General features: G+C 37.1%; 2 protein-coding genes across 10 annotated transcripts in view; one reads left to right on the plus strand and one right to left on the minus strand.

The window, feature by feature from the left end:
- Nucleotides 1–17,502, minus strand: part of LOC108971425 (membrane metallo-endopeptidase-like 1) — a 29,132-nt gene extending 11,630 nt beyond the window's left edge. Inside the window, exons 1-3 of one of the 8 annotated variants that reach the window (XM_018937488.1) lie at nucleotides 17,191–17,502; nucleotides 5,888–5,895; nucleotides 4,930–5,799 (exon numbers count right to left, since the gene is read on the minus strand). In XM_018937488.1, the coding sequence (XP_018793033.1) occupies nucleotides 4,930–5,548 (619 nt within the window). In that variant the 5' untranslated portion in view covers nucleotides 5,549–5,799; nucleotides 5,888–5,895; nucleotides 17,191–17,502. Of the gene's footprint in view, nucleotides 1–4,929; nucleotides 5,896–8,184; nucleotides 8,202–9,330; nucleotides 9,591–9,658; nucleotides 9,799–16,983 lie in introns of those variants that run through there. The other 7 variants (XM_018937486.1, XM_018937484.1, XM_018937482.1 and 4 more) reach the window with 7 other exon arrangements.
- Nucleotides 17,503–18,258: 756 nt separating this feature from the next.
- Nucleotides 18,259–25,962, plus strand: LOC108971395 (regulatory-associated protein of mTOR-like). 2 transcript variants are annotated; one of them, XM_018937433.1, is made up of 5 exons: nucleotides 18,259–18,645; nucleotides 18,718–19,145; nucleotides 24,585–24,946; nucleotides 25,181–25,369; nucleotides 25,437–25,962. In XM_018937433.1, exons 1-5 carry the CDS (start codon nucleotides 18,426–18,428, stop codon nucleotides 25,618–25,620), a joined length of 1,383 nt encoding a protein of 460 aa, XP_018792978.1. In that variant the 5' UTR covers nucleotides 18,259–18,425; the 3' UTR covers nucleotides 25,621–25,962. The 2 variants fall into 2 exon arrangements, with proteins under 2 accessions (XP_018792978.1, XP_018792977.1); XM_018937432.1 differs by lacking the exons at nucleotides 18,259–18,645; nucleotides 18,718–19,145; nucleotides 25,181–25,369; nucleotides 25,437–25,962 and adding exons at nucleotides 19,219–21,727; nucleotides 21,912–24,338 and having other exon boundaries at nucleotides 24,585–24,677.
- The last annotated feature ends 1,835 nt before the right edge of the window (nucleotides 25,963–27,797 follow it).

Raw genomic sequence — 27,797 nt, forward strand, 5'->3', positions numbered from 1 at the left:
TGTGCGCGTGATTGGCTTTGGTGTGTCGATGACGAGCGTCGTGATATCAGATTGAGTGGTGGCGGAGCGTTCCGTACATTAAAATCAAATTAACTCTGTTTAAATTGCTCGAGCGTTAGCTGGGTGTATATCTAATTACATGGTAACATATGGAATTCGAGCAACTGCTGTGTAACAGTGAAAACGGTCAATTGCATACGTGATTTGTTGATGAGATTGCGAAAATGTTATAGAAAACGGTTTGAAAAATCAATTTTTGAATCTGAAAAAAATATTTTTGGATGTGAGAGTGTGCAAAAAAATACAAATAATTGATTGATAATACTGTGGCACAGTTCTGTGACGTCAATGACATTTACTAGGGCCGCTTCAGTCTCTCTTTTGAGAACAGAACCACAGACTGTGATAGTTTTCATATCTGGGCAATTAAACGAATACTTAGTCGATGGTCTGAGTTCAGAATTTTGCACACACGATTCATAGTGTTGGTGTTTGTCGAAGTCGCAGGTCTCCCAGCACGGTGTTCATCAGCGACCTCTTTCCAGTCTTCCAAAAAGGCCTGGTGCCGCCAAAACACACCACTTCTTGATAAGACAACATCTGGGTAAGCCTGTTTGATTATATCCAACGTCTCTGTCACAGTTTTACCGAGTTTCACACAGATTTAATCGCGTATATCTGCTCTAACGATAGATTATTATTTGAGGTAATGCACCGCGGCCTAAGGTCTATTGTGCCCTCTCACTAACGGATACTGCATTATCGATAAAGACCAGCAGCTCGTTCGTTAGTTAGGAACGCCTCTACCGAATCCAGTCGGTGCGCGCGCTCCGAAGTACAGTCGCGGCGGAAGATAATCAGTCCTATTACTTTCCGGACAAACCCTGTATATGTATTCTTCTCTCATGGCGATGAGGTAAAAAAATATAAATCGCCAATGGGTGGTCAACTTGCTTTAAAATATAATAAAAAATAATAAAATTAAACAAAACAAAGAAGCATGAAATTTTCGCTCCGTGGTTGAAAATATATTGGGGTTTTTCTCTGAGGTTACCAAAAATGTAATAGTTGATATATTAGGGAACTAGATATTTTAAACCAAGGATGTCCGTTTCGCGAAACTCGGAGTTCGTAACCGGAACCGAATCAAACCGAGAATTTAACTGAGCAAGACTATCTACTTTACGTTCCTGATAATTATTTGCGATATACATTCTGGCACACCAACAAAAGTTGTCTATAAACGTATTCTTCTAATACTTTATTATTAATTGTATGTCATATTTGCTGCTGAAGGTTATTCTTTAAAACTACCATTAAATTATCAGCGCTTTCACTTTGCACGTCGAAAGAAATACATACGAACAAATGCACCTGCATGCCAATCTCTACTTCTCAGCGTTTTGCAAAAGACATTAAGGCAGATGCAAAGGAAATGGAATTTCACTCGATTTTCCGGCAAACTTAACTAGTCACGTTCACTCTTTGTTGTACCCAATGCTGCGTTGATCAAAAAGTTATTATACTTTTTTAAATTCGCTCGAGAAAAGGCTAAAATGCACTTTGCACTAGAGGTGACGGGCGAGCAAAAGTATTCATGATGGTTTTCATATATATAAATTTCTGTGCACGCGAAACTTTGCTAATTTCCGTTTTTGAGAGAGTAAGAAAAAGTGGCGTTTCTCTTCTCTTGTCACTTTCAAATTTTGTGATCTTAGCAGAGAAGAGAAGTAGCGCTGTTAGAAAGCGGTTTATGTGACCATCAAAGACGTCAAGTCAAGGTAACTGGACTGTGTGGGTGAAATAATAAGAAAGCGCAGCGACTTGTATGAAATATAACGCAATTATCGATTTTAGTGGTGGTAATAATCTTTTTGAAAATTTAAAATTTCTTTCCTTCGGTTATTGGTTTCTTCTTGTTTTCTAAAGCGATTAAGTAGAGCTCCCCTTTTACAAAATCATATATACTGAAAGTTCTTGAGTACATATTCGCTTCCGTTAAAATTTATTATGCGATATTACCTCTTTTGAAGCAATATTCTTCAGAAATTATACATACACATGTAGAACCGCATATATTTATATATGTACGTGTATGTATGCATATTTATAAAATGGAAAATGGCAGTCAGTGTTTCCAATGCGGACTGTTTGTTTGCTACGCGCTCATAGCTCGGCTGCTTGCCTACCTGTTGGGCGCGTGCGACGCCTGTTGCATGTGTCGTCATCAGCCCTTGTCAGCAACACAAGCGCCAACAAAATGAGAAGCGACAATAACAATGGAAGAAGGTGCGGATATTAAGTGTACGCTTCACTGGCTACCCCAAATGTTTATATGTTCAGACGTCGCCTGACTGACGGTCGCTTGCTTGCTTGCAGTTTGCATATGCATATACTCGGCTGTGTGTATGTATGTTGGTATATTTAAGGTTTGGTGATAAACCGATTTTGCAGCATATAATAGAATTGAGTTGAATGGAATAGAATGAAATGGAAAGGAAGGAATGCAATTACAACGAATTGAAATGTTTTTCGATTTTATTGAGCACTGACCCAGTTACTTCTCCGACTGTCATCTGTGGTTGATATTGGTATATATGCTATATGTGAATGAATGAAGCGCAATTTGAATGTTTTCAAGTGTGAAGGGGAACAAAATAGTGACAATATCAGTTGACGGTGACCTTAGTATATAGATGATATTGACCAGTTGTAAACATTTGCAGTAAATAGGAAAATTGGAAAATAATGGAATATTTTCGCAAAAAATATCTCAAGAAAACATTGATCGTCACATATGTACATATATATGTCAAACAGAGTTGCCAGTCAAACTTATCAAGTTAATCTATTAAATACTTAATTTTTCGATATTTGAGAAACGTAATTGCCTACGATTTGTATCCAAAGAAAAACGTTTTTTCAAGCGACGTTGTTTGGCATTTATCTTTTGAAATAGTTTAAATAGGGTTACTTAAGAATGAAAAAAAAAACTATTTTTTATGAAAATGTTTAGTTTAATTCTGATTGGTCAGTGCGCAAGACATCTAAACATACATGTAGATTTTACCTTTGACCCACAGCTTCCACTCCCACATACATATGATATAGTGATTCGATCTGACACACTTAAAGTGACCTGTGGTAGCTATGTGGTATAATGGTTCGATATTAGCGGTTTCGACAAATGAGCAGCACACTGGGAAGAAAATGATTCAGATTCTCCTATCGAAAACTAAAGGACAAATAGACAGAGGGCATGGCTATGACGATTTAGCACGTTCCACTGAAAATATGTTTATACATATATTTGTAGGGTATCCGAAGTTCCCTTGGGGATGTTAAAACTTCTTGGAAAACTTACTATACCTTATTTAAGTTATAAAAATACAATGGTTGTCATCCACCGAGATTAGACGGATCTACTCAAGAAAGTAATAAAATTAATAATAAAATCTTAGTTAGAATATTTTTGAATTAAGAGTTGCCATCTGCATAAAAAATTTCTTCAATAATTATGTAAAAATGCTTTATTTCTTCTTCTTTTTTACTGGCATAGGCACCGCTTATGGGGTTATAGACGAAGTGCTTTATTTTAAAGAATTAAATTCTTGCGTTATTCTTGCGATAGTGTTCAATATAATGCGTTTAGAATAATATTTAGTAAGTTTTAAGTATATTACTTGAATGCTTAAACATCGACTCTTCAAAAAATTAAAGGTCTAAGTGAACCAGGAGGTGCATTATATGGTTACATAAGCCTATATAATATATAAATAACGTAAATGCCGTTCACCATAAATTGGCTGTTTATATTCAAACATTATCGGTTTGATGTCTGTCATCTACATTTTACGCATTTATATATTATATAAAAATACCAACATATGTGTGCAGATAAACACACATAAGTACATATATGTATATGTACCCAAAAGCCTATTTATCTTTGCGTTGATATAATTTGATTATTGTTCATTTAATTCGGATACTTTTAAGTATACGAGTATAGTATAAACATATACATGTGGTTTGTGATCGAAGACCGTGGCGGTGTTCCGTAATTGATTGGTGATATTTTAACTTATATGTATGTATATCGCTCATAGAATTGCGATTCGTTTATATCTAAGTCCAAGCCCACTGATTACATATATTGATTGATGGAAATGACTAAAATGTCGAGCGATGAGATAGTCTACAATTAAGATAAATTTGTTTTACCCCTTTGTTGCAGATAACTTATCTTGATAGAAGCAAGAGTGTCTGTTTACTTCACTGCCAGCTTTTATTAATTATTAACATTTTATATGATAAGGGTAATTGAACTATCACATATGAATTTTTCTTTACTGCTCTTTTTAAAAAGTACATGAAAATACAGAAAACAGATTTTAAAACTGGTTACCGTCATCTTCCACGCAGTAGCAGAGATTCCTACTTGGAACTGCATAATATTCATAAATTTCTTTAATTTATGTTACATAAAATATCTATAAGATGTTAAGTTCCACTAAAACTCAAGCTATTTCTTTATTGTTTACTATAAACCGTCAAAAACTACAAAGCATCTCTAGCAGAAGCAAAATCGATTTTTCCCAAGAACAATTTAGCTTCGCACGGTGGAGCACTATCTAGGTTAAAATGTTATAAATCCACTTTCATGTTATAACTTCTCGATTTTTGTGTTCTAAATAGCATCCGTGGACGTGCAATTGCTGCTTTAACCAAAAATTTCATAAACTCGATACACTACAGTAAGGTTGTGGTGGATACAGGGCGTATACGCAATATTTATAAGCACATGAGTCCCCAACAAGTTCGCATACATTTGGCTAGTAGTTATTATACATTCACAAACATAAATAACATGAATTTATTTGTTGTGATTAGCATTATCTTCAAAAGCCGCGCATCACCACCACTTACCTTTAGGTTCCGTGTCCTTACTACTGCTACTGACGCTCACCGCCGTGCCTGCCATGGGCAGCGAATGACAACGATTACTGCTCGCAAAGTAGATCGCCAAGGCGCCGATCGCAGCGCCAAGCACGGTGAAGGCCGCAGCCAAAATAAGCAAACGCCGCCGCTGCGTTGGCTCCTTGGTCAGCCAGTCGCTGTGCTGGTGGGGATGGTTACGGTGACTGAGATGCATCGGTGCTGTGGTGCTCTGATAGGGCGAGGGTACGTTGCGCTGTAGCGCTGTGCGTGCTGCGCCACCGCCGATGCCGGCGCCCAGACCTGTGCCCATATTTGTACCACCAACGTCGCGACCGCCACCGCTGTCACTGCCCAAGTAGACGACCATGGGCAATTTGACGTGCGGTCCGTTGTTCGCGGCACTGTTGTTCAGGTTTCGACTATTCTGCTGCAGGCTCAATAGTTTATCGTCCGACAGTGCAGTTGTGGCAACGCCGCTGCTGTCCTCCAACAGTGGTGAGTTGGCCGCTGTGGCACCACTGTCATCCATGCTGCTGCCGGTGCTTAGGCCGAAGATGTGCGGTGTGCGCAGATAACCGTTATTCAGTAATTTATTTGTGTCTGGCATTGCGGCGTCTTGTTGCTGTGTTGTGCCAGAGCCGGTTGGCTAAAGTTATCTCTAAGTCGTCTCTTGCACAATATTTCACACCGAAGCGAGATTTGTTTTGTTTCTAATTATTTGGAACTTTCACAGCTGCGCTCATTGGTTGCTAATTATCTTAATCACTGTTTGGTGTCAGGAGACCACTGCTTTGTGTTTTTATTTTATTTGTCGAACGGGTGATTTATTACAACTGCGCTTTTTTAGTTCACTCGCTTCTACAAATAAATATATTTACCCTTTTTGACAGAACTTAGATATGATTAAACACATTATACTTTCGAGTTTATGCTTTTAATTGTTCACTTCTTCACCTATGTAGACATAGACATGCACGAAAGTAAATATTTTGATGAGTTTGCAATTTTTAGTGTTTATGGTTTCAAATTACGAACGATTGTTTTTGGTAATTAACACTTTCGAGTTAGTTATTGTAATTTGCTTGCCAATTATATTATTGACAAAAACATTAGCACACATCCACTCATACTCAGAAGAGTATATAATTAACTGAATTGATTGATCGTTTCACATGCTGACATTTGCTTCATTGAAAGCTTGAGTGAAAGCTGTAAACCTTAACCCCCACGTCTAATAATATTATGATTAATGTTTCTTAAGTAAATAACAATAGAATTTTGACTGTAGTCAATTATTGTTTTTTTAACTCCGTTTTATGAATTTAAAAAACTTCAAAAACATGTTTTCTAACGTTCATTATACGAGAACCTCAATAATATGCTTTTGAAGATTTTTGAATAAATTATATTCGAGGATAGTCATTAATTTTTTTTAAGAATTTACTAACGGTTCCCGCTACTACGCTAGCATTTAATCCCTTGAATAAATATCAAATATTATTAACAATAATAAATACATAGTAGGAGCGCTAATACTATACCGCGATAATCAACTAATTAACGTTTTTCTGTTTTGTTAGGTTTTGGAAATTTTCAAATTTGAAATTTATTTTAAAAACAAAATTTGAATAGCAATTTCTTGAATTGAACTTTATTTCATCGAACATAATTTCAACATCGAAGGTGATTTTGCAGAAAAGGTTTTCGTTAGATCCACCAATAGTAAATAAAGTCGGACGTTCTAGGGGTATATAAGAAAATAACTTTTCATTTTTAAGAGCAAAAAATTGTAAGATCTTGTTTATAATTTTTTGATTCTTAAATTATTCTTCAAAATCTATGTCGCCCCCCACAAAGTAATCCCCCTTGGCCTCAATACACCTCTGCTAACGTTTTTTCATATCCTCGAAAAAGTCAGTTTTCGGAATAGTCTTAAATAGGCGTAGCAATTCACATTTAATGTCTTCAATTGACTCAAATCGGTTTGTCTGAGTTTGATGAATAGCTAAATCAGGCAAATACAGTGGTTTCGGCACGATATCGAGGAAAAATTTGGCGAAGAACTCACGAAGAACAATAAAGCAATATGTGACGGTGCATAATCGTGAAGCAAAAACTAAGAGTTGTCGGCATATAATTCCAGCCTCTGTTTATGAAAAGCTTCGCGCAAACAAGGCATAACACTCAAATTGTACTCCTCATGGAGAGTTTGGCCGGTTGAAAGAAGTTTCGATTGCACCACAATTCAAAAAGAAAACTGCAACATAAGCTTGATTGCCACGACCAATTCGGCCAATTGATCGTCTGTTTCCAGATCGTAAGCATAGATCCAAGACTCGCCGCCAGTAATAATACGTTTCATGACTGAGTGATTTTGGAACCTATCGTGATTTCTCTTTTCTTGGGCCCAAATGATCTTTCAAAATTGTTTTCTAAACGTTTTGGCATCAGAAATTTGAGTTCGCACACACAAAATTTAATGGATCTTCTTTGTTGAATAATTTCACTCATCGCCGAATGCACTTTATGTATTTCAGAAAAGGAATATATACTAAATACTATTGATTAATTTGATGTGACATTTTGCCCAGTTATCATTGATAGTAATACCAACATAGAAAACAAATTTCATTGAATTGGTTTTCGCGCGAAATTTAAATAAAAAAGTCTTACTATTTTTTGCCCAATTAACAAATTTTAAGATTTGTGGGCCATAACTGTTCAACAAGCAAAAAGTTGAGTGTCGAGACTCAATGAGTGAAGAAATATACATATATTATATATATTAATAATATTAATAAGAGACGATTTTGGTAAGAAAGTTATTTTTTATGACCATTTGTTTTAACCTCTTCAAACGCAAAGTTATTTAGGACTTATTCGAAAATTTCATAATTCATAAGCTGATTTCCTACCTACATATATTCGTAATTAGTGGCATATTTATATAAAAATCACATTCTGGTAACGTTCTTATTAAAAATATCCAAATTATTATTATATATTGGTGGCCTGACTCTTAATTACGATATTGAAGTCATATCTGTGTATAACCACAAGACTCGCAATTCTTACATTTTAATTGCCAAATTTTGTAGTTCACTTTATCCAAACACACAGAAATGCACAAAAAAAAAAAAAAAAATGTTGAACAGAATAAAGGAATTCACTATTTATTCCATCGTCATATATCTTCTCTTTCTTTTCCTTTTTACTACATAATTCACTTTCTTTTTACTTAACTTTTTCCACTGAATTTTCCTGTAGCTGACACATCCATTTTAGTGCTCTGCAAGTTTATGTCGATTGAACACATTGTTGTAAGCTTGTGCTAAGTGACAGCAACAAATTGCTTTTGGTAAAAAGTGCTATTGTGACGTCAGTTATTTTCATTATTTTTCTCTGATTTGAACATATGTAACTAAAGCAATTTTATGCAATACACATCACAACAAGTAAATTAGAATAACTTGCGAAATATTAAAGTGAAAAGAATATTATATAATCCATATCAATTATTGTGGCTTGCTTTGGTAAAATTTTCGGAACGAAAGAAGCGATAGCAGAGGTCATATGAACTGTTGACCAAACCAATATGAATCATAATGTGATTGACGCAAAGTTTAATCCAATTCATTCATAATATTAATCAACCAAACAATAAACAGAAATAAAAAATTTCGTTGAAAAATATCACTTATGACTCAAAAATATTTGTTTGCGGTTAAAAAATGCATAAAAGCAACTCAAAAGCGCCAACTAACAGCAAGATAACATTTTATGCTCGACTTTTAAGCAGCGATCAGGGTCGACTTGTCGGCACAAAATTAGAATTGTATTGCTTTAAAAACCACTGAAATACTAGAAGCCACACACGTTAAGCGATATAAAGTACATTTTCGAAAATTGCAAACAACTACGAAATGCAAACAATATGTTGTCACAAATTTAAAAAAATCCACACGAATTTTTGTGTTCATTTCTCAATTGGTGGGCGCGTGTGTGCGTTTGCATTTCAGAACTTGTTTCCAGTTGCAAAATACTAGTACATATAAAATACCGGCTGGAACTCGCTGTTTCGCTCAGCTGCCGGCACATTTGTTCTTTTTGTTTTTATTTACTTCATTTCAGCCGCTTCAGTAAATCTGGTCGGAAGAGCCACCAATTAGCAGCACAGTTGAAAGTAAAAATAAAAAAAATAAACAAATTCAAGCAGCGGTGGCTTCATTGAATAGCTCGAAACGAGATGGAGGAGCGATCACTCCATAAATTACTGACGGACACACAAGCAAAGTTACTGCAGCAGCCAGCCGCGGGCGCATTGAATAAATCTTCATTAATATTTGCGAAATTATACAATTGCTATGTTTTTGTTATCGTTGTTGTTACCATGCATAGCTCAAACAGCATTTATTAGGTTTTGAAATTTTGGATGTTGCCGCTCTTTTCAGCCGCAGCGTTTTGTTTGTTAATTAATTGTTTATTTACTAGTTCTTCATTAGCGCTTTGTGGACTTAATGAGTTTAGAATTTAGAAACACTGTTTTCTTCAAATTTCATTTTCCTCTTAATTAGCGAACTACTAGACTTGCGGCCTGCTTTACGATAGCGACTATTGACTCGCGAATCCGTTTGTATTCGTAGAAATTATGCGCTGTAATTGTTAAGCAACTTCGTTGGCTATTAAGTTGCTAATTAAGAGAGCTAGTTCCACTCACACAAAATCACCACTGCACTGAATCACTTTAAAACTGCAATACTGTTGCAATTTGTTGCCACTGTTGGCCACCAAAATGAAAGGCTGCTTGAGTTTGGTGTTCTCCTTGGCTTCACTTTCGGCGTACTGCACTCGCGTGGCGCTGTGTTGCGACTGAGTGCTGGCATGGCACATCCTTAGCTTTTAAATTAAAAGTGCTGAGAGCTTTTCTGAGTCGCGTATAAGCCATATGGAGCCATTAAAACAACACAGCACCGCACTCGCCGCAGTAGTAGGAGCATAAACACGAACAAAGTGGCAGAAGAAGCAGCAGTGACAGTAACAGCACAGTGATAATGTTCACACAAACATATTTACATGTGTATGGATGTATGTGGGTATGTATGTATGCTTGGATAAATACAGCGCACAGTGTGTAGAAGAAAAAGTAAACAAGTCGAACTGGCAGTGACAGTGGCAGTACGGGGCGGAACGAAGCCTCAGCAAGCCGAGTAAGCCATTATGTTATCCTTGCTCATTTATGTGCTGGGCAGAAGAGAGGGTCCAGTGTGGTGCCTCTGTGCACTCTGCTGTACTCGAGTTGTAATAAAGCATTTGTTTGCGCATGCTTTGCGGCTGATACTATTTGTAGCCAATTAATAATATGCACATGTAATTGGCAAATTATACGAAGCTAAAGCAACAAATTCACTTTAATTAAAATTTTAATTGTTTTATTTGAGAATATCGAACTTTTTTCATTATTCCATTTCTTTATTCAAATGAAAAGAAACGCATGTGAATATAACAATGGTTTGGAATTTTTTAGAAATATCAACAATATTGACATAGCCAGAGATGAAACAATGTTGAGCCTTCTTAGTCTATGTTTGAAAATGAAGTATTAGTTGTTTTTTACAAAATTATTAATTCTGTATAATTTTAACTTCCAGAATAATGCGGAGATGATCCAGAGTAAAGTAAAAATGTTCGAATAATCTATAGATTTGGCTTAGAAACAAGAAGTCATGAGGACTGGACTCTGCTGAAAAATTAAAGATTATGTAGGGTCGTCGAAAAGTCTCTTCGCATTTCTAATCAAATTTTAAGTTATTATTTTTTTTTTTTTTATTTACAATGAACTTTAATGAGCCAAATATGTCCCATTTTGGTGGACCACTTTTTGCTATTTTTCCGCTGTAGACATTATTCCATCAGTGTAAATCATTTCTGGTTTCTCGGCGAAAAACTACGACAAGTAATTTAAAGGCTTGAAACCAACTTTCTGAATTAACCGAAACAAATGGTAGTCCGATGGTGCAAGGTCAGGGCTATATGATGAATGCGTCAAAACTTCCCAGCCAAGCTCTCCCAGTTTTTCCAAGTCATCAAACATATGTATGGTATAGCGTTGTCCTGATGGCTTCGATTGCTTTCTTCAATCTCATCAGTTGACAATTAAATGTAGAAATCAATCGTTCGACTAGGCCGGAGCAACTCATAGTGGATGGTTCGATTTCAATCCCATCAAACTCAGCATAACCTTTCGGGGGTCAATCTACGCCTTGCGACCATTTATTGAACTTCACCACGTTTTGACCATGATCTTTTTGCACATTATTGTCGTATTTGACCCACTTTTCGTTTCCTGTTACCATTCGCCTCGGAAATGATTCGATTTCATTTCGTTTCAGCAAAGAATCGCACATGTTAATTCGGTCCTTTCAATTTTTTATTGACCCCAAATATCGAACATCTTTTCGTAACCGGCCTTTTTTAAATGGTTTAAAACCGCTTGATGATGAATGCTAAGTTCCTTAGCGATGTCATTGCTGCTTATGAGACGGTCCTGGTCAATCGTTTCCATAATTTTATCGACATTTTCAACGATTGGTCGACTAGAGCAAGTTGCATCTTTTACATTGAAATTTCCAGAACGGAAGCGAACGAACCATTGTTGTGCTACGCGAACTGATGCAGCAGCGTTTCTGTAAACTTCACAAATTTCCTTGGTGGCTTGCGAGGCATTCTTCCCTTATTTATACAAATATTTCAAAATACAGCGAATTTCTTCATTAATTTAACCCATTTTTAAACAGCTGTACCGTTTTTTCAACTTACTCAATTTTTATTTATTTTAGGTTAAAAAAAAAAATCTCACCTTTCTAACAGTGTAATTGATGGCATTGGAGATAATTAGTGTGCAACGACATCTATTGGCAAAGTACAAAAAACATTTCGACTTCCCAATATTTGAAAAATATCCTGATAGAATGCCACAAACTTATAGATATGTGAATCTACCTTCTACATCACTTTCATGTGTAGTATGTGCCTAATGAATTGTTGACTCAAATTCATAACAAAGCAAGTTTTAGATTTTTCAATTTTGCTTGAGTTTTTGTGCTGTTGTTCATGTGTGGTTCCATCTAAGTCCATGTATTTTATATTTAGACACATTTATTTTTTTTGTGCATTAGTTCCTTTGGTGAGTTGTTTATTAAGTGTTTGTATGAATTTGGAATTAATTGCTATCTTATTTTAGAGATAAACATTGAATTATGCATAAATTAAATAAATTTGAGTTGTAAAATCAACAAACTAAAAACATATCAGCAATAGCACGCGATCACGTTGTTGTTTCGAAATAGAAGAGGAGGAATATACTCTGTGAGGAGATTGTAATAACATTCCCTAGTAAATCATATTTCAAATAAATGTATTTTGCTAAGTTGGTAGGACAGTCATTGGTTACTCTGTCAAATATGAGCGCGAGTGTATTTACAACAGCTGCTTAAGTCGGTACACCTCAGTAGTGCGTTGCGATTTTTGCAATGTATACAAATTCCGAATAAAGAATTTGTCTAAAATTTTGTATTTCTAACCAAGTTTCGTGTGCGCAATCACGAGAATATTGGACGAGTGATACAAAGCTTACAAATGCGGTCGAGAGATCATTGAAGACAGTATAGTGATAGAGAGATGGCAAGAGAGCTCGACATCTCTCGCAAGTCCATTCGGACGCTTTTGGTAGATATTTTGGCTATGAAACACGTTCTTGCTTGCCTTATCCCGATAAAGCTAAATTTCTAATATGGGTACCGAGTTTAAAGCCAAAAATTCGAAGAATACCATCGATCAACCACTGTATTCACCAGACTTTGCTCCGTAGGATTTTTTCTGGTTCCGCAAACTGAAATTGCTGCTTTGTGGAGTACTGTATTAAGTCTATTATGTACATCTTGCGCTAAATTGATTTTAAGACAAAAGCGCCTAATTGTAGGCAATCCTTTATACTTATTGTTTCCAAGCTGTTACCTACATTTCTGCGCCAATAAAAATAAGCTGGATGAAGAGTGTAGCGAGCTAACGCTTTAAGGAATGAGCAGTATATTCAAGGAGAAGCGTGTTGACAGGAAATATAAGAAAATTCCGCAAATGTACTGTTATAATAAATGTATATTTATTTGCAAAATTTTAAAATATTTAAAAAATTACTCGTAAATTGTGTGGATCTCGACTGCGCTTGTAAAAAAAATGTCTATTGTCTTGTTTTCGGTAGTATCTATATAAACATTCTGAATGAGAAGGAAATGTGTACTGTTTGTACCTAAAAATTTTGGAAACAAAAATATCAACATTTAATTGCGTTTGACTTAATGCAGCAAGTTTGTTGCCAATGCTAGACAGATTTATTGTTTATTCCAATATACTACACAGTTTATAACGTAATGTCTAAATACACATTATTGGCTCTTGAATATAGAATCTGTTCAATATTTTATCGCACTTCTGTCCGTTCATTTATATTTGACGGCGGGAACATGTTTATATACAATTGCTGTCTATTACTCACGATTTATATATACATACTTACATATATAAATATATACTGACATATGTATATGTATGTTTATTTTTCAAAAAATGCTGACTGCCGATAGAAAAATCTTATCGATTCTATCTCGTGTATGCGCATGCTTTAGGGATTAATTTATGGGACTGATTGGCAGACATTAATAAAAAGTGATCACTCCCACCAGGTGCAAGTATACTATGCATATATATGTATATAACAATTGTGATTGCAATAAAAAAGTGTATCGATTACAGATAACGATATAACTGCGGTGATTTGTCAAAATAGCTTAAGTTGACTTCGGCTACGGCAGATATTTGAACTAAGCAAAGCAACGAAAGTTCAGCTTTGAACGCTTTGCACGGATATTTGAGGTTCGCAGTTTAAAAGTACCGTTTAAGATGATCCAAAATGTCAAATTTTGTATTATTTGTTCAGAATAACTAAAATAGTCTTTAATGACTTAAGTCGACTTAAACACTATAGCATGTTGCATTTGCTTACAAACAAATTCGCAGCACGACTGGTGATGGACATTGCAAAGCCGCATCGTAAATTTGATTTACTGCAAAGACTTAACCGTAAGTATTTGTAGAAGTCAATACGAAAATAATGGGTGTGAAAACGCGAAACCGCATAAATTCTACTGGAATATCTATATGTACATACTTATGTAAAGAAGATATATACAAATGTACGTTTAACATTGTAGTTAACGACATCTTATTTTATTATTACATCTACTCTTGCATTATTGCCTTTTATATTTTTATAGCGGCACATTATGAACGCATATACTTTACAATAATATAAATGTATATACAGGCATTAAGGCACTGTTTACAGACGTTACTTCATTGACTACCACATGGCAAAATGTTGCCGCTGTCACCGACACTTGACTGCCTGAGGGTACAGCCTCTTCTACGTATGTATATAGCAATACATGCATACATTTACTTTTGTGCTTGAGTGCCAGTAAGCATGTATACCGTTGCGCTTGTGTTAGTGCTAAGGCTCGGCCGATAAGGCAACAACCTGTGGGCTGGATTGTTGCGGCTGGTCGGCGCGCCCACAGCAGTCCGCACGGCGTATGAGTGACTTTTTTATGGCATCATGAACATTCAACAATCGTCACTTACGGCACATCACTTTTTGCCGACAAATTCGCCGCATGCGGCGTCGTCGCGCTACTACTGTAAGCCGCCGCGCTAATGCCAAATTATAGGCTTTGCATTTTGTTATTAAATCATTGCAGACTGCCGTTAAAAGCGGAATATGGCATACTTTAGTGGATTCAAAAAAGAACAAATGTATTTGCAATAAAACGAGGAAAGTCGTCGTCAACAATTTGTTATACTGTCACTTTTCAACGCCACATATTAAATCTGTGCATAATTTATTTTTCTTTTGTTTATATATATTTATGTATTTAATTCTTATATGTATTTTCTCTGATTTGTTTTTTAACAAGATTTTCTTAGCTTTCGCGTCAATTGTGATTTATTTTGTTTGTAGACGCCACGGCTATTTTCGTCGCAAGTACGTTTACTCTCTATTTCTTTGTGACATAAATACATATGTTTAAATTTAATCACTGTGGCGCTAACTTTTTCGCTTTTTGGTGGTGGTGGTTTTGTCTGCCTGGCGCCGTATGGCGCATTGAGGACACCCGCCTGATACCGACAAAAATGTGTTTTAGATTAATCTACATTATATGCTTATACCGGTGTCTGATGCTGTTCTTAACCCCCTGGTGGCAACAAATTAATTATTATTACTGGCGTCTGTGAGCTGGGCATACACGCTCGTACATACATATGTGTGTAATAGTGCGAGTGTGAACTCAATATGCTGAAACAAATGTGGACTTACAACATTTTACTAATGATGATTATTTATGATTTTGTGGAACAAAAATCTGCCCATTCCTTTATTCTTTACACAATTATAAAACACAGTGGAACTAATTTGCTTAAATGTTATAGCTAAGGCTATGTGCTTGCATAAATTTACATATATTTCGAAATTTTGCTAAAAAATGTCAAAAGCCAAAATTTGATAATTAGGCTGGTATTAAATGAAAATACGAATAGAATAGAAAGAGGTCACTCCACCACAAAAGTTATCTTCATACACTCGTCTATTGTACACAATTGAATTGAAAATAGAAGAGACAAAAGATAAGGAACTTTCCAAGGCTGAAAGTTAGGCTTGGAACATTTTTATACTTGAAACAGGTTATAATAAGTTTGCCACCTCAGTCTGTTAGACTGCATATATGCTCAAGAAGGTGCCCTTTTTTCGAAATCGTTCATATCAGACCACTATAGTATATAGTCTTGTATGGGAAACTGTTTTATTTCACAAGAATATTTTTTGAAGAAATTCACATAGATTTTTTTCTTTGTTAAGGATACCTAGTGCGACTTGTTAATAAATAAATAAATAAATATTATATTAGCTTTGATGCCTACGAAGTTAACATTTTTTTGTTTAATTAAACATTGACATAAACATAACCTAACATAGTACTGCTATGCTATTCCATATTTTTGCTAGCGTCTTCTGTTACAATAATTACAGGTTAGAGAATTCATTACACTGTGAATTGTCAAGCTGTCAAAGTTGATTTACATACAAAGCTATGCAAACCCGTACATACTTCTGGCATATGTGTTTGATTATATACTGTTATTTGCATGCTATGATATGTGTGCTGAGTATTAACAACTTTTAATCATAACAATGAACCCGAAACTTCACTGAATCGTTTTTGGCGCAAAGCAACGTAAATAAAACGCACAAACACAACAACAACAAGTGAATGGGCCTTGCTAGGTCTTGTCCCTTGGGACACCCTTGCGACGGCGGCAGACACCGTACGCCGCTCGGCCAATAATGCGCAACAGGCGATTGCCTAATTTGCGAAACTGGTTTGAGTTTTTCGCAGCTGTTTGCCCATGATTTATCGTCGACATATGTTTGCTTTTGTTGGCACGCGCTACGTGCCGCCGCGCGCTGAACGTGGCTTTAAAGCACAAGCACCCTAATCTATTGCGGCTTTCAATTCACAGTTCCATTTAACGTGCATTTAACACACGTTTTTGCGGTCAGTAAAAATCGCTTTGAGGGTGGTGGGGGCGGTGGCGAATCAGTTACTAATCAGTTGTGTACCACTTATACCCATACAGACATATTATATGCATAGGCTGCTAGCCAGCCATCAAATGTATATACACACACGTACTATCATACGCGAAGCGGTATTAATAGATACATTTTAGGCGTACAAACATATGCACACTCATCCATACATACATATATACAAAATTATTATTTATTTTTTCACTTTGCTATTTTTTTTGTTTTATTTTTTTTTTTGCACCTAATACACATTTCACTCAATTTCATATGTTTGTAGACATGTTTATACGAGCATAAAAATGTAAGTGTGCCGTTCAATTCGCCACCGAACATAGTCGTACTTCGCTCTATGTGGCTGTTATCCTTCGTGTTGGCTTATGAATTTGCAACCATATTCAAGCAATATGCATACACAAGCCTCTGCTTTAGGTTTTTACGTGCACTCACTTAGTTTTGATAATGCGTTTTACTTTGTTTTCATGTTTCACTATTTTTGATTTTAAGAATTCATACAACTTTCCATAGATTATTATTTTAGAAATATTTACAAGTATATTTAGTGTGTTTTTATTGCTATTGGCTTTTGTTGCGTTCGTGAAGCCAAGTAGAATCGTTCAACCATTTCGCTCGATTACCCGCAAACGACTGATTCCACGGCAGCGCATCTCGATTTGGCTCAAAAGCATACAGCCATCGCTGCTGCCGTTTAATGCTCGTGCTATTGTTGCTTTTGCTGTGGCTGTCGCTGTCGCTGTTCTGAGTTGGCCACGCACTTGGCCATGACATACACACACATGTACATATGTAGGTAAGTACATACGAGTATATGCAAGCTTTATAAACGATAATAGTGGGGTTGGTCGTTGCGCGCCAGATGATTACACTTGTTTTTAGTGTTTGTGTGTGCGTGTGTATTTAGAGCGCCCATATGCTATCTATGCAAATATTTAAATAATTATCAATGTATGTATGTATATATGGAATTTGTGGGGTCGGGGGTCGAAGTTATCGTTATAACAATATATAGACAGGTAAGTAATGTCATCATCAAAGTTTTTTATTATAACTCTTTAATTGGAATTTTTTAGTTTTCAGTTCTAACACTTGCGTTGAAAATGTAGACTACCACAAAAACACGGTGGCCTAATTCGATGTCATTTCTCAAAATTTTTTCAATGGGATTTGTATTTTACCATGTATCTTACTACCGTTTATTATAACCTATCTTACTATATATTAATTGAATCCTAAGACTCCTTCTGTAGACTACGATCGTATTTACAACATGTTTAGGACTGTTTTCAATAGTTTTATGCAGCAACCATTTATCATTACTGTTTTACGAAACCTGTTTAGGTCAAATACAAATTATTTGATTAAAATTTAAATTATACATCATTATCTAATTTTATGACCTTTTGTGAACATCAAAAAGTAGCTATAATTTGTGTACTTTTATTTATTTTGCATCCAAATATTAAATCATTTTAAAACTTCAAGTCTTACCAGAACTCGCTCCGTAATTACTCAATATGCTTCATATGCCGGTATTTGCCAGCATTTTATAGTTTGGATATTTTGTGGGAGTTTGTCACTTGTGTTACTTACATGTTTTTTAAGATTTGTTTACATATTTGACGTTTCGTTTTATTCATTGTTTCTTGTTTCTTCTATCGTGTGTAATTTTTATAATTTGCGTGTCCTCTCCTATTTTATAATTTAACTAAATTTCCTGTTTTATTTAATTGACAAATTTTTGCAACTCACGTGGAATACTGCAGAAATGATAATGTGCCTAGTCCATTTGTTTTTGTTGATTGACATTGGCTGTTTTGTGCTACACGCCGTTGCTAAAACAGAGCAAGTTGCGTCGGATTCTGTAGAGCTGTTATTGGAGCCAGAATGTTCACAACTAAAACGACAAGATATCGAGTCTCATCTATCTACGAAAACTCCTTATCGCGTTGTGGCAAATTTGGACGATAAACCCATCGCGTATAAAGGTACGATAAACACAATATGGAACTTAAAGCTACTATAATAGAATTAATATTTAATGTCATAATCTTAAATAGAATGTCGACCAACTCGCATTTGGTCAGTGATAAGACATGGTACGCGCAATCCCAGCAAAGAGCATATTGAAGGAGCAAAATCAAAGCTAGGTCGATTGAAGGAGGAGATTGTAACGAACCCTCAAACTAAGTTATGCCCTGAAGAATTGACTCGATTACGTCGTTGGCGTTTTGATGTTAATAGCGAAGAAGAGAAATATCTTACGACTGAAGGAGAGCAAGAGTTGGAGGAATTGGCAGAACGAATGCAAAAACGTTTTCCAAACCTTTTAGCTGACGAGTATGATCCTAACCTATATTATTTTAAATATACGAAGACGCAGCGCACACTAAAGAGTGCAGAGAGTTTTACCTCTGGTCTTTTTGGAAGAGAAAACATTGCACCGATAGAATACCCAGAGGCTGTACATAAGGACCCAGTTTTGAGGGTGAGTGTATATATTTTCCTAAAATCTAATTTTGTGGAATGTGATATTTTTTATATTGGAAAGTCTGAAATCCTATACCACATTTATGTTATAATAGTAGTATTTGAATATTTCTTTGAGTAGTGTTAGGGTTAAAATTTGTATGCTGTGATAAACAATGGCAACTCTATCGACTGAACTCAAATGTTATTGACGAAAGTGGCAAGCAAACACAAAAGACGCGAACTGCCAACTAAAGCAGAATAACCAATAAAACTTAATACAAACGTCAAATGCGGTAAGGAATTAAAAGAATGCTGCGTATTTTTCAGTCTAACGTGGTTTTCAATTAAAAGTAAAAAAGTTGGGGTAATTAAAAGTTAGAAACGCATTAAAGTCGTTAAGTGCATACAAAATGCGCAAAAGTGATGTGTTATAAAACGAACCCAGCAAAAATTGTGATTTGTTATTAGTCTCCATCGACAAATTGTATTGCTCTGTGTATTGAACAGTTACGGGATATCGGGCTTAGGTGGGTCTGATATATCCAAAAAGCGGCTTCAAAGTGTTGAGCATTATATTCCCATCGACAAACACTTTTGGACGCAGCTATATTTTTACATAGTGCAGAAGTTTTATAAGCAACTCAAATTTGGAAGTTCAGCCTGCTAATTAGGAAAAGTCGGCCTAAAGTCGGTCAGGGTCATCTATAATCGACCTTTTGACAGACTGTTATTGATATTTGCAGTATATCAAAAGGAGTAAGCTGTTCCCGAATTTTTTTATATAAATGGATAGTGTTCGCAACTATGGACGTCTTTCTACCTCAATGGTTAGCAGCAGGAAAACGTCGATGTCTGATAATCCACAAATGTTACCGATTCTGCAACAGTTGACAAATGGCTCTTTTGGTATTATAGTGCCTGACAAACATTGTCCACTCTGTTTTCAAGCTAAACGGCATCAAGAGAGAATAGAGGGCATTAAATGCAAAGCGGTGGCATGGCGCATACGAGAACGTATGAAAACCGCTAGTGTGGTGTTGGTGCTCTGCCTTAACATAGGCGTTGATCCACCGGACGTTGTTAAAATACAGCCATGTGCACGCTTGGAGTGTTGGGTTGACCCGTCTTCTGTATCGGCACCAAAAGCTATGGAACTGATAGGTAATAATCTCCAAATGCAATATGAACGATGGCAGCCTCGTGCGCGTTATAAGAAATGTCATGATCCAACATCAGAAGATGTGAAAAAGTTGTGCACTTCATTGCGCCGCAATGCGAAAGGTGAGCGCATACTATTCCATTACAATGGACATGGCGTGCCAAAGCCCACGGCAAATGGAGAAATTTGGGTTTTCAATAAGACGTTCACACAATACATACCTTTAAGTATATTTGAGTTGCAAAGCTGGATGGGTGCACCATCAATTTACGTATATGATTGCTCAAACGCCGGCATTATAATAAATTCGTTCCAGCAGTTTGCAGAACAACATGAAAGAGACTTAGAGAGATCTAGTCAACGCATTGGATCTGGGCAGGCTGCTTCTCTGCTAACGCCATTTGTAAGCTATAAAAACTGCATACATTTAGCCGCCTGTTCGGTCAATGAGATATTGCCGATGAATGCCAACCTTCCTGCAGATCTCTTTACTTCCTGCCTAACGACACCCATCAATATCGCATTAAAATGGTATACAATGCAGGAGAAATTCGAATTAGTACCCTTAATTCAAAGTGAGCAAGTCGATAAAATACCTGGAAAAGTAAATGATCGACGGACAATGATGGGCGAGTTGAATTGGATATTCACCGCAATAACCGACACCATTGCATGGAACACTTTACCGCGCGAACTATTCCAGCGTTTATTTCGTCAAGATTTGCTGGTTGCCAGTCTATTTCGCAACTTTTTGCTTGCTGAAAGAATTTTACGTTCCCATGATTGCACACCTGTTTCGCATCCAACATTACCTCCCTGCTTTCGGCATCACATGTGGTCTGCTTGGGATTTAGTTGTCGATTACGCTTTACAGCAATTGCCTGAAATACTGGAGAAAGGTGCACCATATCGTCAATTACCATTTTTCGAACAACAACTAACGGCTTTCCAAGTTTGGCTCGATCGTGAATCCGAATCAAGATCTCCACCAGAGCAGTTACCCATAGTTTTACAAGTTCTGCTGTCACAAGTGCACCGACTACGTGCACTAGAACTACTAGCGCGCTTCCTCGATCTGGGTCCTTGGGCGGTGAATTTAGCTCTGGGTGTGGGTATCTTCCCTTACGTACTTAAACTACTACAAAGTTCCGCGAAAGAGTTGCGTCCAGTGCTGGTATTTATATGGGCCAAAATACTTGCAGTCGACCCAAATTGTCAGGTGGATTTAGTCAAGGAGCATAAATACTTTCTATCAGTACTACAAGATACATCTGTCTCCAAGGAACATCGCACGCTCTCCGCATTTGTGTTGGCTTGCATAGTAAATGACTTCCTGCTGGGTAAAACGAGTGCTTTGCAGGGTTCATTGGTGTCGATTTGTTTGGAGCAACTGAATGACGAAAGCTGGTTACTACGTCAATGGCTTGCCATATGCTTAGGTACGACAATGAAATGTATTTAGTTTTGTTAATGATTTGCTTCTATTTTGATGACTCGGAGCTCCCTTCTGATGCATAAAACGTTATGTCACATGATGTTTAACCAAGCTCATCAAAAGCTGTTGCAAATAAAATATACATATACTTTCCAATTTCCTAACCCATTTTTTACTACTACACTCAGGAATGCTTTGGCAGAATTTCGAGAAAGCCCGATGGTCTGGTGTGCGCGATTTGGCTCACGAAAAACTGTATCCCCTACTTAAGGATCCCATACCGGAAGTACGTGCAGCTGCTGTCTTTGCGCTGGGCACCTTCATTAGTTCAGTCACGGATCGAGAGGAGCACGCAAATAATATTGATCGCATAATCGCCATCACTCTCCTGGATACAGTGGGTGAAGATATGTCACCATTAGTGCGTTTAGAGTTGGCGGCAGCGCTACAATGGATGGTGCTGTTATTTGAGTCGCAGTTCGTCACCGTTTACATGCAAGAGCAAATGAGTAGTTCGAATCCCGCTTTGGCACTAACCACATCCGTGAGCGGTAGTGAGCGCAGCGCCAGCATAAGTCATGGCATGACAAGTACAAACAGCCCATCGATTGTACACCACTCGACGCACAGTTTGGAACGCCATGTGTCTATGCGCCGAGGCGCTAGCTCCAGTTCCATATCAAACATGGTCTCCAGTGCCATACCATTTCAATCGATATTTTTGCGTCTGTGGCAAGGTATTTACAATCTAGGTCATGATCCCTTTCCCGAGGTAGCGGAAACGGCGCAGAAAATCATTGCTTACGTTCGTGACAAGTCGGTTGATTTGATTACCGCCAAAGAAGCTACAAGTGACAAGTGCAATTCAAGTGTCAGTTTGCCACCGAGTCCGTCAACTCGTGGCAATTTTTTGAGTGGAGAGTCACCGCCAGTATGCGGCGGCGGTGTACAAGTGGGACACCCAAATATCAGTAACTGGGCAAACAAGTTCCGCAATTCAAAGTTGCTACCTGCCAATGTGATGAACAGTGGCGGACGCAAGATGCGGACGACCTCGATGGGCGATGAAACGGACAGTTGCGCTCAACTAAATGGTAGTCGCAGTACGGGCATGCTAGGCGTAGGCAATGCCGTCGGTGGAGTTGCCGGTTTAAGTATCAATGCAGTAAGCGGCAGTGGTAGCGGCGAGGGTTCACGTTCAGCACATAGCAGCACGAGCGAAAACAATTACGAGCCGAAATTTGTGCTGAAGCCAATTCTGCAAACTGAGTTCATATCATGGGCCAATTCGTACTTCATGCGACCTGGAAAGAATCGCTATGCCTCCGCCGAAGGTACAGAAGGACAGCAGGTGTTCCCTGCCGACACGAATTCGCCCGAGTTACGCTCTCGCCACTTTCGCTTTCATCGTAACGAGCTTATACGTCGGCAAGCGAAAGAGCAACACATACGCGGAAGCCGCATTGATACGCAAATATGCATGCTGAAGACCCAGCACACGCCTGCCATTGTTAAATTACTGCCATACGAGCCGCAACTAGCTGTAGCCTACAAAGAAAAGGTGCTTGTTTATGATTGGGCTAGAAATTCGGTGCGGTCCTATATACCACAGGCGGGCAGCAGTGCGGCGACGCGTAACCATGTGGGTGAATCCGGTGGAGCGTCCTCCTCGCCATCAGCACACTTGCAACATCATCAGCAACAATATTTACAACAACAACAGCAAAGCTTAACATCTCGCGTTAGTGCCATTGAATTCTTGAATGCCCAGGACATCAGTTTGATACTGGTCGGTCACGAGGACGGTGTGGTGCGAGTTTGGCAACCCGGCACAGACGATCATCCAGAGTCGCAGCTAATCACTGCCTTCGAGGGCATACCTGCAATGAACGCCGCCTACACTAGTTCCTATGGTAGTGGCGGCAGCGGCAGTGGCAGTGGGTCTGGTTCATCCTCCCTCAAGCATCGTCGTGATATGATGCGCACGGGCATAGTCACTGCTTGGCAGCAATGTCGACAGCACTTGGTGGTGGGTGGTGGAATATCGCGCTACCTACGTATTTGGGACGTTGAACGTGAGCTGAAGCACTGTGACATACCGATTGGCAGCGAGACGAGTGTACAAGTACTGGCACCATTCTCATACAATCTAAACAGCAGCATTGTGGTGGCGGGTTGTGCTGATGGGAGTGTGCGCCTGTTCGATAAACGTCAGTCGCCTCAAGAGTCGCGGATTTGCGTCTTTCGCGAGCACACCGGTGCCATATTATCTGCTTGCATGAAGGAGAATCAACCATTGTTAGTCACCGGCTGTTCACAAGGCCGAATGCGCGTCTTTGATTTGCGGCAAGCAGCTGCAGTGCAGAGCTGGGAGGCGAACGTTGATGTAGCCGTGATTGCTAGTCATCCGTCAGCAGATCTCTTGGCGTGCGGCAGTGCCCAAGGCATTGCGCTACATCAGGAGAACGGGCGAGCGCTTAACACATTGCGCGGCAATGAGGGCTTTATGGGCACGAAAATAGGCTATCCGACCTGTTTGTCGTTCCACTCGCACAAGGCTGCGCTGGCTGTGGGTTGTGTCGACAACACAGTCGTCGTTTACGAACCTGCTGCAGGTACATGAATAGGGCGAAATGATGATCTTGAGTTGTTTTGAACGGACTTGTGAAAATAAAAGTTTCATAATAAAATATTTTATTATGATTTTGTTGTAGTATGGAGACCTTTCTTAATCATTTGATTTTGTTGCTTTTTTTTTTTTTTTTTTTTTTTTTTTTTTTTTTTTTTTTTTTTTTTTTTTTTTTTTTTTTTTTTTTTTTTTTTTTGTTAGTTTTTACTTCAATCTCTTTGTTTCATTGCAGTTTTATAAACTTTGCAACAAATGGAAAATCGATGTTGATAAAAATCCAAAGACATTTGACAATTCAGAGCGTTTCCTGCACGAACCCGAAATAATTGATGCCGTTAACTACATTCGTCGTCGCACTCAAATTCAAAATATTACAGCCGAAGACGCGAAGCTCATTTATACGATATGCGGTTTTGAGACAGCTTGGTACCGAGGTCAAGAACCTTCTGTATGGTGCAGTCTATTTAATCGGGACACAATCAAAGCTTTCGAATTTTTCGAGGATCTAGAGTATTTTTGGAATGACGGCTATGGTTATGAAATTACCCATCGCATGGCCTGTGCAGCGATTAAAAATATGTTTGAACATATTGAGTGAGTACAATGGAAGTAATGTGGTGTGAGGCGAGGGAAAATATTCGAAATTAATAAAGAATGCATTATATCCTTATTTCGGATACATTCCCAAATCCGTACGAGTCTTCTTTTAGTTTTTTTTTTTAAACATTTTCTAACTAAATTTGCTGAAATTTCCTTTTGTAGTCACTGAAATAAACTTCTATACTCTCAATTTATAATTAAAAATTATTATTTTTTTGTTTTTCTTAGTCCAAATTCCAACAAATCGAATGCTACGTTTTACTTTACTCACTCTGGCACTTTGTTGAAGGTTTTAGCCCATCTTGGTCTTTATAAAGATGCAGAGCCTTTGACATATCGTGATTTTGGGCGTGAACGGGCCTGGCGTACTAGTCTGATCGACGCATTTGCCACGAATTTAGCTTTTGTGCTGTATGAGTAAGTCAATCGAAACACTAAAATTTAATATTTGTTTGACACCAATAATAATCCCTCCGCTTCTTAGGTGTAATAATGAAAATGGCCCCATGGTATTAACGTTGCATCAGGAACGTCCGATTCGCTTGCCCGGCTGTCCACAAGATCAAGATCTCTGCAGCTTGAAAACGCTAAAAGAACATTATGAACAACATGTGTCGAGCTGTGATTTTGATGAGCTTTGTCATATTCATCGGCATGACGAGAACTAAGCAGTTTTTTATGAATAATATAAAGAAACTCCAATGGCAGAGGTTATCTACGTATACTCCTTAATATACCAGTAATTAAATTAAGTTGTTGTCCTTGAATAATCGGCTACGAATTGTGAATTAACTGTAATTTGTGTTGTGTGCTTGGGAACTGTCAAATGTCTTGGATTAACAAATGTGCAAAAACACAAATGAATAAGGAACTAAAACAGCGACGCAACTAATTTAGCTTATACACATACACATAATAAATTGATAACGACGCTGAAATGCATATACACACAAATAAGTATACAAACATATTTACATAGTTATATAGGAATGGTTTATATAAAAAAAGAAAGAAACACATGTATAACGAAACAAAAAATAATATTAAGCTAACATATGCATACAATATGCATAAATATTTCGGCTCATATGTAAATATACGACGGCTAATGTACACTTACACACGTACATTTATGGAGTGCAATTAAGTTAAATAGTGAGTGTAGTGATTATCTTATGCAAGAAAAAACGACAACAGCAGCTTTATTGTAACTTTATGTTTAAGTTACCGCAAAGTGAAAAATTTGTTTAATTAATATTTGACAATTTGTAAATTAAAGTGCGTTATATATTCTTGAACACACAAAGCCACACCGAGTTTTTTTTTTTTATACATATCACAAAAATTTTGTCGCATAGTTTTTTTTTTTTTTTTGTTTTTGGAAAATTGTGGAAAATTATCAAAAGTAATAGCGGTTTAATATATTTCTTGCTAACTGTAATTCATGCTTCTCAAGATGAGTGCAAGCACCCTTTTAGTTGCAAGTGTGCGGTAGGTTAATAAAAAAGCAGCCAAATTTAAAATATAACCTTAAAATTGCTTACATTTGGAGTGTAAATTTTTATATAACTATTAGTCATAATTTGCGCAAATAGCATAAAGTATGGGACGTGAAATATAACTCTAAATTGAATATTTATGAACAATATTATATATAAATTGATAAAATGCCTATGGTCAACCAAAAGTAGAAAGGCGCATTTTCGTTTAAGAGCAATTTGAAATTTTAGGCGTGAAGTGCTCATTTATGCAACAATTGCCTAATTTAAAGAAGCAAAATGTAATCATAAATAATGACATAAAATTGCCGCCTATGCCAACATACTCACAACTTCACGCATAAAGAAACCATAAGGGCAACTAGTGAGCGAACGTTGTACAAAAGCTATTGAAAAAAAAATAATAATTACAAACTGACTTGAAATGAATGGCTGAGAAATCAAAAATTAAAAAATGCACACATTTAATGATTCACTTAACTCGCATTAAACGTTATTGAGTATTTGTTGCGGTCGAGTGAGATTGAAAATAGATTTTGTTGATATGATTTTTTTTTAATCGAAATTAATGTTATTTCTCAGTTAAACTGAAAGAAATCGAACAAAAGCATAACATACGCAAACCGTTACAATATATAGAATTAGTTTCCGCCGTCAGAGTTATACACATATTTTATAACCGTTAATAGACAATTATTGTTTGCAATTCCCTTGTAAATTTGCCTCCCATTAAACGCCCCTCCAAGCTTACCGCCTAAAGCGTAAATAAAGTGTTCAATAATAAACCTGTAATAATTTAAATTCCGTGTAAAGTGCGCCTTTTATTGATTTATAAATACATATACACACACATAAATATTAAGATAAATATTATTTACTTGTGGTAATTACCTGCAATGTATAAACTACTTAACTAACATTTTTGAAAAATAAATTAAGAAACAAATATGGAAGCGTTTGTTTGTATTTCTGGTTAATGAAAGATGAGAAATGCAGGAAATGCGGTTCGGAGGTAAGAGACTTAAGCACAACTCAAGGCCAAATGCCAAAAATCCTTTATCAAAAATTGGTGAAGTCTTCAGTCGAATGCTGAGCCACCTCTCATGATGTTTCTGTAGCGACATTAGACATTCCGCACATAACTGTATATACGCAGCCTTGTGGTAGGTTAGTCATTCAGCACTTTGGTCTGCCGCTGTTTTTCCACTCGACTAAGAGATCACAACATCTTTTATTATCAGCTTTCTCGATTAGTTCCGCTTTTTGCTTTCACAATAAAAAAAAAAACCGTTTATATTTTGTTATTGTATTGTTGCCACAGTACAAGTTTCCCACGTGTTGCACGC

This window comes from Bactrocera latifrons, unplaced genomic scaffold (genome assembly GCF_001853355.1).
Source record: "Bactrocera latifrons isolate USDA-ARS-PBARC rearing strain unplaced genomic scaffold, ASM185335v1 scaffold_34, whole genome shotgun sequence".
NCBI lineage: Eukaryota > Metazoa > Arthropoda > Insecta > Diptera > Tephritidae > Bactrocera > Bactrocera latifrons.

Excerpts from the sequence above, each read along its gene's own strand:
- LOC108971395 (XM_018937432.1), top strand. The coding sequence starts at position 19,915 with ATGGATAGTGTTCGCAACTATGGACGTCTTTCTACCTCAATGGTTAGC. Across the intron at positions 21,728-21,911 it reads ATGGCTTGCCATATGCTTAG|GAATGCTTTGGCAGAATTTC; the intron begins GTACGACAATGA and ends TACTACACTCAG.